The sequence below is a fragment of the Corvus kubaryi genome, unplaced genomic scaffold (assembly GCF_017639235.1).
Source record: "Corvus kubaryi isolate FWS band 111438036 unplaced genomic scaffold, C.kubaryi_AGA036_p1.0 37394, whole genome shotgun sequence".
Classification (NCBI taxonomy): Eukaryota; Metazoa; Chordata; class Aves; order Passeriformes; family Corvidae; genus Corvus; species Corvus kubaryi.
The window spans coordinates 10135796-10148929 of record NW_024581133.1 but is presented as its reverse complement, the minus strand read 5'-3'; the positions used below and the strand labels follow the sequence as shown (position 1 = coordinate 10148929).

The 13134-nt window shown below is 52.6% G+C and overlaps 1 protein-coding gene across 1 annotated transcript in view; it reads left to right on the top strand.

Annotated features, from left to right (window-relative positions):
* Positions 1–59: 59 nt before the first annotated feature.
* PCSK6 (proprotein convertase subtilisin/kexin type 6) overlaps positions 60–13134 on the top strand; it is a 34342-nt gene continuing 21267 nt past the window's right edge. Inside the window, exons 1-6 of the mRNA XM_042039617.1 lie at positions 60–226; positions 5214–5318; positions 9962–10072; positions 10674–10817; positions 11370–11446; positions 12097–12185. Coding sequence (XP_041895551.1) covers positions 5307–5318; positions 9962–10072; positions 10674–10817; positions 11370–11446; positions 12097–12185 — 433 coding nt within the window. The 5' untranslated portion in view covers positions 60–226; positions 5214–5306. The remainder of the gene's footprint in view (positions 227–5213; positions 5319–9961; positions 10073–10673; positions 10818–11369; positions 11447–12096; positions 12186–13134) is intronic.

Genomic DNA, 13134 nt, shown 5'->3' with positions numbered 1-13134 from the left:
CCGCACCATGCCCGCCGCCGGTCCCGGCGCGGGGAGCGCGGCCGCCCCGCCGCCCGCTCGCCTCTGCCTGCTGGCCCTGGCGCTGCCGCTGGCGCTGCCCGTGCGCGGGGCCACCGCCGAGCCCGCCCGCACCGTCTACACCAACCACTGGGCCGTGCGGGTGCGGGGGGGCCCCGCTGAGGCCGCCCGCCTCGCCGCCGCCTACGGGTACATCAGCCTGGGGCAGGTAAGGGGCGGCAGGGGACGGGGGGCTCCGGGAGCGGGCAGGTGCTGGGGCACCGGGAGCGGGGGATGCGGGCCCGGGGGGTCGCCCTTGGGACTGGCGGGTGGACCGGGGAGCTGCCGGGGGTTTTGGCACCCTGAGCCTTCGGAGCATCGGGGAGCTGCCGGGGGTCTCACGCCGGGGGTCCCGGGACCGGAGAGGAGCCGAGGGTTCCGGGAAGCTACCGGGGGTCCCGGGATCGGAAAGGCGGAGCGGTCTCGGGAAACTGCCGGGGATTCCGGCACTGGGAGCCTGCGGCAGATCCCTGGAGCGGGGAGCTCGGCGCCGGGGAGCTGCCCGGGGTCTCGCACTGGGACTCCCGGTACCGGGAAGCTGACGATGGTCCCGGGACCGGGGAGGAGGCGGGGGTCCCGCGGAATTGCCGGCACTCCCGGGACCGGGGCAGTGCCGGGGATCCCAGGAGCGGGAGATGGACCCCGAGATCTCCCCGCTGCCGGAGGTCCCGCCGAGCTGCCTGATCTTCCGGGACCGAGGCGGTGCCGGAGGCCCCAGGAGCGGGAGATGAGCCCCCCGGAGTGGTCGGGATGAGAATGGGGTCGATGCGGGGATGCTGTCGGAGCGCTTTGGCCCGGGGGCGGGGTCCTCCAGGGTCGATGCCCCTCCTCGGGGTGCCCTCGCCCCGCACCGCCGGGGGGTTGCACAAGTTCCTCCCAACCCGGAAAGTTGTATTTGTGGGTTTAACAAACTTTGGACTTTCTGGCCCGGGTTTATCAGAGATCTTGGGAACAGAGAGAACTTTTGCTTTCAAACCCCCGCAGAACACGGGTGTCTTAAAGGCGATTTTCAGCACAGCAGCTCGTTTTCCTCTCAATTCCTTCATCCTCTGCAATCCCAGATGCAGGCTGGTGTCCTCGGAGTTTGTTCCAGAGTTTATTGCCGTGGCGCTGCCCGGCGCTTTTTTGACTGGGTGACACTTCAGGTTGTCCTCCTGCCCAAGGTGTCTCCCGGACTACAAATTATAACCTTGCTTTATATCGCAACCCTGCTTTTAACTATAATTAAAGTCACGGGGTGCTGCGTAAACATTTTTTTGGGGGGGGAGGCTGAATTGGGCACATTGTCTCATGCACCCGTGTCTGTCACCTCCCGTGGGGGATAACCCCTCACATCCCACCCTCAGTCTCCTACCTATGTGCTCAGCTCTAGTCCCACCAAGGAGAAAATCACGTATTATTCAATTGCCTCTATCACAGGGCTGGGCGAAGGTGGTTGTGCAACCCAAAGAGCTTTTCAGTGTTTATCCCTCTTCAGCCAGAGAATATCTTGATTGAACTTCCCACTCTCCCCAGTTGCATCAGCCTAACGTCAGCTCCTGGTCTGGGGTTTTGCTGTGTCCCTTCCCTGCTGGAGCATCTGTCACCCCTTCCTCCTTCCCCATCATCCCGGTTGTCTGAGCTCATCCCTATGATGCTGGAGGCATTTCGCCCATGGGCACAATGTGGCTCCACTGGAGCATCCATCCTTTGCCGAGCCCTTTCCCCGGGGCAGCCCTGTGCAGGCTGGAGAGGGAGGGAAATATTTCTGTGGTTGCATCAGGGTGTTCCTGGCTCCCGGCTTTCCCGTGGATACTGGGAGCTCGTGCACCACTGGGGCTTCCCCAGCTGCTCTCAACGCCCTGCCTTCAGCTCTCCATCTCTCCAAGCTTTTCCCACTGGGTTTTGGGCTTTTTCCACTGGGTCCTGTCCAGGGCCAAACCTTGAGGAACTGCTTTCTCTGCACGTGTGCTCATGTGTTGTGAGCACACAACATTTGCAGTGTTGTGCTCAGGGTTCATGGTGTTTAGAGCCTTGTAGGGACCTGGGTGTCCCCCTCTTCTCCTCCTGCATCATCAGCTTGTGGAGCTGCTGGTGATGGCAGTGTCCCCCGTGAGATGTACCCGCCTTGGGGGCCTGATTCTGGACAAAACCTGCTGGAAAACTCTTGCCAAGGATGTTATCACCCTGGGAAGATGTTTGAGTGGACTCCAAAGTGGTGAGGGAGGAGGAGAGGTGATGGTCACTGGAAGACTCAGCTGGGTGCAAGGAGGCTCAGCCCTGCCTTGGTGGCTGGTGACCTCTTTTTCTCTGCGATGCAATCCTAGAGGCTCCTGGCATTATACTGCCCAGGAAAGGCATTGCTGGGGTTGGCACACACAGCTTTGAGTTCTCCTCACATTTTCCCGTGCCCAAATCAAGAGCTGGGACACTCTAAACCCTTCTGGGTCATGGCAGAGTGACATTTCCCTTGGGGAATCACTTGCGTCAACTTCTATTTAAGTGAAGCAAACAACTAAACAAAAGAAACAGCTTTTACACCCTCAAACGACTGCTCATTCCTCCCTGCTGGCCTTTGTTCCCCAGCTGTGCCGGTGCGAGCTGGGACAGGCCCTGGCCAAGGGTGCTGTGGGTATGGTGCGGTGCCGGAACCCCAGGCAGTGCCACTGGCCCGGGGGTGATGGTGAGCCCTTTCCTATCCTGGTTGCAGGGTTTATATGAATTTTTCCATGTGTGGTGTCCAACAGTAAGTTTTGGAAGGGCTGGCACATCCTTATTGGTCTCATCTGCAGTGCAGGAGATGGATGGGATTCATTTTGGGTTGTATTTGGAGCTTTCCTGAATTCCTGTCATCTTGCAGCTCTTGGCTTGATCCTTACTGGGCTGAATACATCTGTGATCATTTGAGAATGACATTCCTGAAGTCAAGAGCTCGGTGACTGGGCCCCTTGTTCCTGATGGGAATGGGTGGTGTCCCCAGGAGGAGAGTGCTCACTGCCTTCCCAGTTGAATCCACTCTTCTGGAAGACACCAGTGCTGGTGTAGCTGTACTTTGCAGAGATGAAACAGTTTGGGTGAGATGCTGGAGGGGTTGCATTGCAGAGCCTTACTGAGATGACTGACCACAAGGAGGACAAAAAATCCTTTTTCATTAAAAAAAAAAAAGACATTTACAAGTTCTTCTCCTTAGAATATCTTAGGAGTAACAGGACTTCTGGAGGTCTACCAGGTTGGTCCACTGGGACTAAACTCTGCTCAGACTTTTCAAGGTATTCCCAGCATGGGAAGGTTTTTCTTGTTTTTCTGCCCATAAATCCCAGGAGGATAAAGAAGTGGGGCACAGAGTTCTTTTCCTGCTGCTGTCGCTATGTATCCCGAGAGCCCATGATGAGGTCATTACCTTCCCAGTGCTCTTGCTGTTTTGCATCACGTGGAAATTTTGCATTTATTTGTGAAAAGGAAGGAAGAAATTATTTACTTAGGAGAGGATTGTTTACTGTGGGCATGGTGAGGCACTGGCACAGGTTGCCCAGAGAAGCTGTGGACGCCCCACTGCTATTTCAGGCCAGGTTGGATGAAGGTTGGAGCAAGCTGGTCTAGTAGAAGGTGGCCCTGCCCATGGCAGGGGGTTGGAACTGGATGTCTTTAAGATCCCTTCCAACCCAAATCATTGCAGGATTTTATGGTAAGCTCTGTACTCCAATTTCCAGGCAGAGTGAGCAAGAGGTAGGGTGGCCTTGCCAAGGTTTCCCTAAAATATGGAGAGGTTGAAGCATCCTCCTTCCCTTTTTTAAGTGCAAATGAATTTGAAGAATGGGTTTTAAAAGGCAAATGCAGATTGCAATGAGCAACCTCTTTATGTGAATGTTAAAGAAAATGCCCAGCTATGCTGTAATGTGAAGGGGGAAGAAGGAGGGTTTAAATGAATTTGAGTGGAAATAAATTACAAAATCACACTAACAGCAGTAAAGTTGGTGAAATGACATTCTGGCATAAAAGTCAGAACAAGAGTAATTAAATATTTAATGCTCGTAAGAGACACTGGCAGATCTCAAGGTATCCAGTGTGATAAAGATGTAAGTAGTTGTCATCTGCTTTAGCGTCTGATCCAGACAAACCTGTTCGTTCCCCACTGTTCCATTGCAACCAGCCCTGGTCTGGCCTCAGGAATGTCACCCTGGCCCCTGGGTCACACATGGTCTTAAAGATGTTGCCTCATGGGTTGCAGACGGGTGCTTGTAGCATGGTTCTTTCTGGTCCTGTGAGCAAGACACAGGGAACGTCACTGGCTCCCGGCATCCAGCTCCTGACATGGAATGTGGGTTTTTTGGGGAGGAAAAAAAAAAAAAGAAAACCAACCTCAGGCAAAAGTGAATTTATAGCAAAATCCCAATTTGTACCCAAATTGTGTGATCTGGGAGCCACATACCAGTGAGTGCAGCTTTTGGGTCATTCCTGTCCCTCTGGCTGTGAATCCCCGTGGGGTGTTTCAAATGTGGTGTCTGGCTGAGGTCCCTCGATTCATTGCATTGCCCCGGGACTTTATCCGTGCTTTTGGGATGAAAAAAGAGGAGTTGTGGTGTCTCCAGATGCCAGGATGAGAGGGCTGGAGGCAGCATAGCCACCCCGGGGCTTGGCAGGGTGGTGTGGCTGGCACCATGTTTTCCTCCAAATGCTGCCATCCCTCACTCCAGGCTATGCACATTTATATCCCACGCTTCCCAGGAGCATCCCAGGGTGAGCAGGGATCGGGATCGCATCACCTCTCCTTATGTGCAACCGGGGCGAAGCTAGAGCATCGGGCGGAGAAGGCAGGAGGATGAGGCACAGCTCCCCTGGCTGCGCCGCAGCTGCTGAGCTCATTTTTAGCTCATTATTTCTGCTTGGGAGCTGATGAAAGGCAGTTTTCAAAGATGCATTTAATGGGTGAAAATTCATAAAAATGTTTTCCGGGCTCTGTTGTGCCAGTGCAGCGTCCGACCACCAACGCTGTTTGTCACAGCAGCGGCACCGGGGCTCGTGCCAGCATCCTGCATCCTCCCAAGCTCCGGGAGCTCTGTGTGAGTGAGGGATTTGGGGTGCAGGGCATGGCTGTACTGATGCTGCCAGTACAAAATGGGGGGCAGCCATGGGAAAGCATACTTTAAAAAATCTCCAAATAACCTCTTTTTTTGCAGATTGGAAGCTTGGAAAACTACTACCACTTTCACCACAGCAAGACATTTAAGCGCTCCACGCTGAGCAGCCGGGGACCACACAACTTCCTCCGCATGGACCCCAAGGTACAGGACTGAGCAGCCTGGAGTCCCCCAGCCACTGCGGAGTGGTGAGATGGGGCTCCCCACCTGCCCCTGGAGGAGGCTGTTGGCTTGATCTGGGTCAAGCATGAGCTGGAGCATCTTGGGGTGACATGTTACCCTTGAGCCACAGCCCTGTGCCCACACGAGTGACTCACTGGGCATGGGTATGGAGAGTGGTGGTGAAAAATACGTAAAAGTGACTAAACATTAACATCTGCCCGAAAGCCGGGAGGAAGAAAAGGGGGAAAAGCTTTCCAGGACAGAAAGGCTGTTGCATGCTCAGGGTGTTGATCCAGTTGCCACAACACTTGCTGCCTCAATGGTTGCTATGTGTGAAATCCTTGGCAATAACTCTGCATTGCTTTTTTCCTAGAGCAAGCATCCAAAGGGATTTTCAGTGCAGCTGAATTGACAAAAGTAATGGGGAGGGGGGGAAAAAGACAAGGAGGGACCTGGGTGGGATGGGTTTGGGGTGGTGGGGAAGGGTTTGTCCTCCTCCCCCAGCTCCCCCTGAGCACTGTGAGATGTGACTTGTGCAGAGCAGGGGAAGGGTTAATGGTGAGGAGGTTTTTTTGGGGAGAGGGGGACATAAAAGCAGAAAAAGCCATTTTGGTGAAGGTAGCAAGCATGCTGTAGCAAGCTGCTGGTGCCTGCAGCAATGCCTGGTCACCCTGGGATGTTCCCAGACACCCTTGGGATGCTCTTTCCCAAGACATCTCCAACCCACTCAGCACCACACATCCTATCCACATCTCTCCAGACACACACAGCAGCCCTGCCCTCCCCAGGCTTTCCGGAAAGATTTGCTGTGAAATATTTGGACAAGGTCTGTAGCACATTTTTGAGGAGGAGGCATATGAGTACACGCGTGGCTGCTCACACCCGTGGCTGCGTTGCCAGCGGGGAAACCTCAGTGAGGGGAGCCTGGTGCCCTGGAAGTGTGCTAGGCTGTAATTAAAGCTGTTTGCCCTCAGGGGGATGCATAGGCATCCCAGCAAACGATGAATTCTCTGCATTTGAAATACCCCCTTTTAAATGAGTCTCGTTATAATGCAAACTAAATCAATTGGCTTTTAGTCATATTAACATTTACCTTGCCTTGCTCTATGGGCTCCAAGCTGGAGCAATTAATTCCTGTTCTCTTAATCCTTCTTTATCAGTTCAAAACCTGTTGGCATGTCTTGTTTCTCCCCCTCTCCCATGTACATTAGCAAATCGTTTAAGTGATGCCTGGATGGCACCAGCTTAGCATGCATGCAAGAAAACATCACCTCGAGGCACGAGGACAGGAGCTGGAATAGAGAAGATGGAAAGAAATCTTGCAGAAATCCTGAAGAACCAGCCAATCCGGTTGTTTGCAGATGTTGGGTGGTTCATGCCTTCCAGGGGCTATTGTTTCCAGTGCTGTTATTTGTTTGCTGTGGGGGTCGGTGGCATGAGCTGGGCAGGAGGACCACGGCCAAGCTCTCTGTCCTCAGGAAGAGTCTGGGAAAGGGGAGACTCCAGGACACACAGGGAAGCAGCCAGGGTCCTGATTCTTGTGTGACCACGGTGCTGCTGAGCTGCCCTGTTGCCCCAAGAGGCCCTGCAGCTGGCTGCTCCTGGGGCTGATATGAGCCAAGAGATGGAAAGGGAGGTAGGTGGCAGGTGATGGAAAGGGAGGAAGGATGTGGCAAATCCAGCAATTCTGGGGACAGGCTGTGGTGGTGGGAGGTGGGGAGGGACAGTGGGATGCAGAGTGGGGTCACGTCATGCTGTGCCACACCTCTTAGGGCTCCACTTGCATCTCTTACTGCCATAAACTTTCCTGGCTCGCTGGGATGCTCGTGTTGGTCCATGTAGTGCCTGAGCCTCCATCCTCACTGCTCCAGTCTCTTAATTCTCATCAGGGGATGCCATGGCCTTAGTCCCTGTGCCTCTGGCCATGCACCACTCCAAAATCAACCCCATCTGAATTATTTGGTGTGCTTTATGGCAAACGTGTTGGAACCATCTTGTTTATCCTGGATCTCCACTTTGACTCCTGCACACCCACTGGGATAAGCCTGAAGCTGCAAAGGGAATTGCACCCTCACATGTGCTGGTTATTGTGTTTGGTGGAGCCTCCCAGGCTGGCCAGATCCAGGCCTCATCCACTGAAATCTCAAAGTGAGGGGGAGCATAAAAAGGTCCAGCTCCATTTCCATCAAGGGTGAAGGGTCAGCTTGGGGCTGCCTGTACTTCCTCATGGGGTCCTTTGGTGCCACTCACAGTCACCTCCTTATTGCTAATTGCTGCCTTACCTAAAGGAGCTCCAGGAGAGCTGGAGAGGGACTTTGAATGAGGGCCTGGAGTGACAGGACAAGGGGGACTGGCTTCACACTGACAGAGGGCAGGGTTAGATGAGATACTAGGAAGAAATTCTTGGCTGCAAAGGTTGTGAGGCCCTGGCACAGGTTACCCAGAGAAGCTGTGGCTGCCCCATCCCTGGAAGTGTTCAAGGCCAGGTTGGATGGGGCTTGGAGCAACCTGGTCTGGTGGAAGGTGTCCCTGCCCATGACAGAAGATTTGGAATGAGATGAGCTTTAAGATCCCTCCCAACCCAAACCAGTTTGTGATTCTGCAATAATTAGGGTTTGCAGGGTAGAGCACGGACCCTGGGTGTCAGGACTATAACAGTTTGGGCCATTTCCAGTAGGTAAAAAGCCTTTCTTTTAGTTTTTTTACATTTCAAAGAAGCTTTTCCCCCACCCTGGATCAGCAATGGCAGTTGATCTGAGTTTTATGAGCTGCAGGAGCTGTTGCAGGGATGCCCCAGACTCCTTCCTGCTTGCCTATTTTCCCATGCCAGCCACATTGATTTATCAACTCCTTCTTGAAATCAATGTCCTTAAACTGCTGATTTCTCTGTGTCCACACATGACATCTCCATTGACTCCTGGCTGGCAGCACTGGGGTCGATCAGGAGTCTGTTTGAGATGAAGACATCCCTGTGAGGCAGCTCCTGGCAAAACCCCCAAAATCCCACACCTTAACATTGCTGCATCCAGCAAAGCAGCAGGGAAGGGTGGTAGCTGTGGCTCCGGCAGTGAGACCCATGGAAGTGCAGCCAGGGAGTGGTGCTCTAAGGAAAAAAGCGCGTTATTTGGGCCATAACCTCTATTTAATGTATTTTTATTTTTTTTTTAACTAGACCGTGAAGTTATATTTTTGCTTCCAGTGTTTAAATCCATCACTGTGTAAGCAAAGTGGTGCGCTGTTGGCAGCCAAGGCAGCGTGGAAAATCATTTTTCTATGAAACACATTTTTTTTTCCCCCTTTCAACAGTGTTTTTTTCTTTATAATATATATGTGTTTAAAACCCAAGCTCTAGGCTGGAAGCTGTCGGGTTTGTGACATCCACCTCCATCCGAGGCACAAAGCTATAAACTGTGCAAGAACTCAGTTCAGCTGACAGTTTTACATAAATGAGCTCAACAAAAGTTGCACTTTGTATTTTTATTCCTTTTGTTACAAAACCTTAGTCACAACAATAGAAACATCCCCATGAGCAGCTCTCAAAAGATCTGGAGCCATCAGGAAGAAAGTGTCCAGCAAGGAGGGATGTGCCACACAGCCCTCCCAGTTCATTGGCTGGTGCCTCCTTTCTCCCCCAGCATGAGCGCCTGTAAAGATTTGGTCTATATGTTACTTTTATAACCTTTTTCACTAAACTTTTGTCTCACCTCCATGCTGAAGCCAGGAAAGCCCTTCGTGTGGCAATAAAGGGTCTGGGGGGTGGTTAATGCTTGACAGGGATGGGATGTGACTGCTTCCAAAGCAGCACCTTAGGCAGCTCCCACCACAGCACCGTGGGCAAACACCAGCATTTCCCAATCATGGCCTTTTCCAGATCATTTCCCGTTTGATGTCTTTGCGTGTCATGCCCTGCTGGAAAGCAAACAAATGTCAGAGTGGTCAGCTCCAAGGCCACCTCATATGCAGCCACTGCCAAAAATACTTCTGTGGAGCTGGCCACATCCCCTGAGATCTGCACAGCCATGTGTGGCCATCACATATTTTTGGGAAATGCATGTTGTGCTTGGGTAAAGCCCCCAGTTTTTATTATTTTATCGGGAGGAAGGAGCTCAAAGGATGAGCAGCCCCGGCGCCAGGTGGGACAGTCTCAGGGCTGAGCTGCTGCCTCCCAGCCGGCAGGAAGGATCAGCCCAAAAACTAAGCCAAGCACCTGAGTCTTTTCCAAAACTTTGACTAAACACTGAAATATGTGATCTGTCTCCAGCGGGACTCCAGCGCGTGCTTCTGTGCTTTGCTAAGCTGGGGGCTTTAGGCACACACTCAGAGGTGACGTTATTTGTGCTCCAGGGTTTTGCTGCACCGGCAGAGGAATCTGCTGTCTGGCTTAGACAACACAAAGAGCTGAGCTCACCCTGTTTGTCTGTCCATCCATCCTGTCTCCTTCCAAATGTAGCTGCTGTCTCCACAGCAGCTCTGGCCACGGAGATGGGGGTTTGCCAGAGCACGGGGTGATGATGGGATGGGTTCGGGCTGGGGTTGGCATTGCTTCTGCATCCCATGTCCCATTTCAGTGGGCAATGCCAGGCTCAGTGCCCATGGGTGATGCTGACCCAGGTCTCTGATTGCAGGTGGACTGGCTGCAGCAGCAGGAGGTGAAGAGGAGGGTGAAGAGGCAGGTCCGAGGGGAGCCACATGCCCTCCCCTTCAACGACCCAGTATGGCCCAACATGTGGTACCTGGTGGGTGTGTCATTGTCACTGCTTTATGGGGAGTCATTTATTTCTAAGCAAATGCATCATCAATCTTTTCTGAGCCCAGCCAGTAATGAAATAATAGCAGCAAAAGTGCTTGGCAGCAGGATTTTAAAATTGTGAATTAATACACCTGAGGATCTGGTTTGAAGTGTTTCACCCTTGTTAGCGGCCCCTCATCATGGTCTGCGCAGCAAAGGCTTGGGAGCAGCACTGCTGTATTTTACCCATCCCAGAGCTGCAGCCATCTATTTGTAATATAATTTTTCTCCTGCCTGCTTCATCGATCTGTATTTGACAGGGAAATTCATTGAAAATTAAGGGCGGAAAGGAAGTGAGCACTTCAAAACCCAAGAGCCCATAGTACTTGAAATGGAAAAGAATAATAGGGAGATAGCATTGCCTGGATTAACTGCTGCTGGATGGGTTTGATCTGTGGAGTAAAGTTATAACAAATCTGCAAGTTATATGGCAGGGGGTGGGTTGTAAATATATTTTCTGGTTGATTAAATGGCTCCCAGCCTGGCTGTTTGCTTAGATGGGCTGGAATGGGGTTGCAACCCTTTTGCAGCTGTGTTTGTCCCCATAGCACTGTGGTGATAAAAACAGTCGGTGCAGGTCGGAGATGAACATCCTGGCAGCCTGGCAGAGGGGCTACACGGGCAAGAACGTGGTGGTCACCATCCTCGATGACGGCATAGAGAGGAACCACCCTGACCTCCTGCAAAACTATGTGAGCTGGGGGATGGACGGGATGGACTGGGGCTGATCCTCGCCATGAATTGATTTATGGAGAATTTCAGTGTGTAAACACAGCTGAAGTCTGTGCATTGGCATATATAGAGGAAAAAGTTTTTTTAAAAAAAACAAAGCTTGAGATGTTTTTAAGAAGGAAATGAGGTTTTTAGATAAGAAGGTTTGGGGGAAACTCCCTTTGCAGCTGCCTGGGAAGCAGCCTCCTCCCTCTGCTCACCAGGGCTGAGCCAAAAACCTGCATGAACCCACTCAGCCCCAGCTCAAACCCCACATGGCCACAGTAGAAGGGAGGGGGGTGCTGGACCCAGCAGGATTTGGGGTTCAGAGAAGCAGTCCCTGAGGTAGCAGGATATTTTCCCTGGGAAACACAAAGGACTGCAGCCTAAAACTATTTATTCTGAGCAAACTGTCAGAAACTAAGGGGAAAATGTAATATTCTGCCCTGCTTGCCTGCACTGGCCATCACTCCAGCTACTGGCCACCACAACCACCTGGTAAGTTGACTCTAATGGTGACCACATATTTTCAGGACCCTCTTGCAAGCTACGATGTCAATGGGAATGACCACGACCCAACTCCACGCTACGATGCCAGCAATGAGAACAAGTATGTGATGGTAATTGCCATGGAGCAAGTGATCTGGGGGGGTCCCTGAGGCTGGGTGTCCCTCTGGGGTATCTTCCAGGTCCCTTTCCCCATTCCCAGTGCTGCAGAGGAGGCTGTGTTAAGGGTTTTGCACGGAGTCCTGGTGTTTAATGCAAATCCAACCGCACTAATTGAGAAACCCTCCAGCCATCCAAGACAGCACCAGGGGGTTCCTTGCCCTGGTTGGGGATTGAACCACATGAGTCAGAATGGCTGGCCGAGATGGCAAAGCCTGGATGCATTTTTTGGGCTTCAATTAAAGTGGGATGGATACGTGTGGAAAGGAAACAGGAATGCAAAGAGCAGCCTGCATAGAGGCGCAAGATGCAAAGAGGAAGTTGCATTTAGGTGCAAAATGCAATGAGGAAGTTGCATCAAGGTGTAAAATGCAAACAGCAAATTGGATTTAGGTGCAAAATGCAAACAGCAAATTGCTTTCAGCATTAGTTTCCTCCACCCGCTTGCTGTGGGTTTTGAGTAAAGGCTTTTCATCTCTCTGGGCAGTTTCTTCCTCTGCTCCAGCCTTGGGGCCAGTTTTGGATGCTGGGTGGGGTGTGGCTGGAGGGATCCTTTGCCATGGCCATCAGCTAATGGGGGGTTTCTCCTTGCAGGCACGGCACTCGCTGCGCGGGGGAGGTGGCGGCGGCGGCAAACAACTCCTACTGCATCGTGGGCATTGCCTACAACGCCCGCATCGGAGGTGAGGCTGGTGCCTCCGTAGCTCCCCTGCCCTTCACCATCCCCCTGAGGGACCATGCCCACCCTGGTCATGCCAATGGGCTCCTGGGGCAGGTGGTGATGCTGCTCCCCCAGGAGAGAGTCTCCTCCTTGGTGCCTCAGCTGTAGGGAACCCCCAGGGTGTTGGGGGAGGATGGGTGATATGGCATGCAGGGGGCTCTGGCTCCATGTGTTTGGGGTGGAAACTTTCTGCTTGGGCTGCATCCTTGACATGAGGGTGCACATGGATTGAGGCTGTGGTGTTTTCACCCCAAAAGTCCATAACTGCTCTGGGGGGCGGTCTGTCTTTGGGGTGGCTGTGTTTGCTATGGTCAGTGGTGCTGGCTGAGGTTTAGAGCTGATGCCACTTGTTTGTGGGGTCAAGGGCTGTAGAGGAGCCACTCAGAACAGGGGGGGTGGAGAGACCCCCAAAATACCCTCAGGGGAAAAAACACCAAGAAGGTGGGGGGTCAGAGATGCATATTAGAGGGGTCTTCTTCACAGTCCCTCAAATAACATGATGTGTGGAAAGCAAATGAATCTCTATCATCACATTGTATCCTGGTGCTAATTAGAGTTGCTGAGTTCATTTGCATTAGCCAAGCTGGTTTGAGCTGGGGCAGTTCTGGCCAACCCAGTCAACCCTAGGGAGATGAGGGTCTTAGTGGGGATGGGAGTGTGGTGTCCCACCTACATGGCTGGTGGAACCATGTAGGGGACAAATGCCTGGAGCTGGGTTCTTTGAGTTTTCAGCCCCATCCCTGGCATGGTTGGAACAGGCATGTTCCTGCAGCCCCTCTTACCACCCCAGTGCTGGGAGAAGTGACCATCAGGAGCATGGACCCAAGCGCCCATGGGCGGATTCAGGGCTTAATTCGTTCTTTTGGCTTATTCATCCTGGCTGTGCAGGAAACAGCTTTTGTTAGGATTGT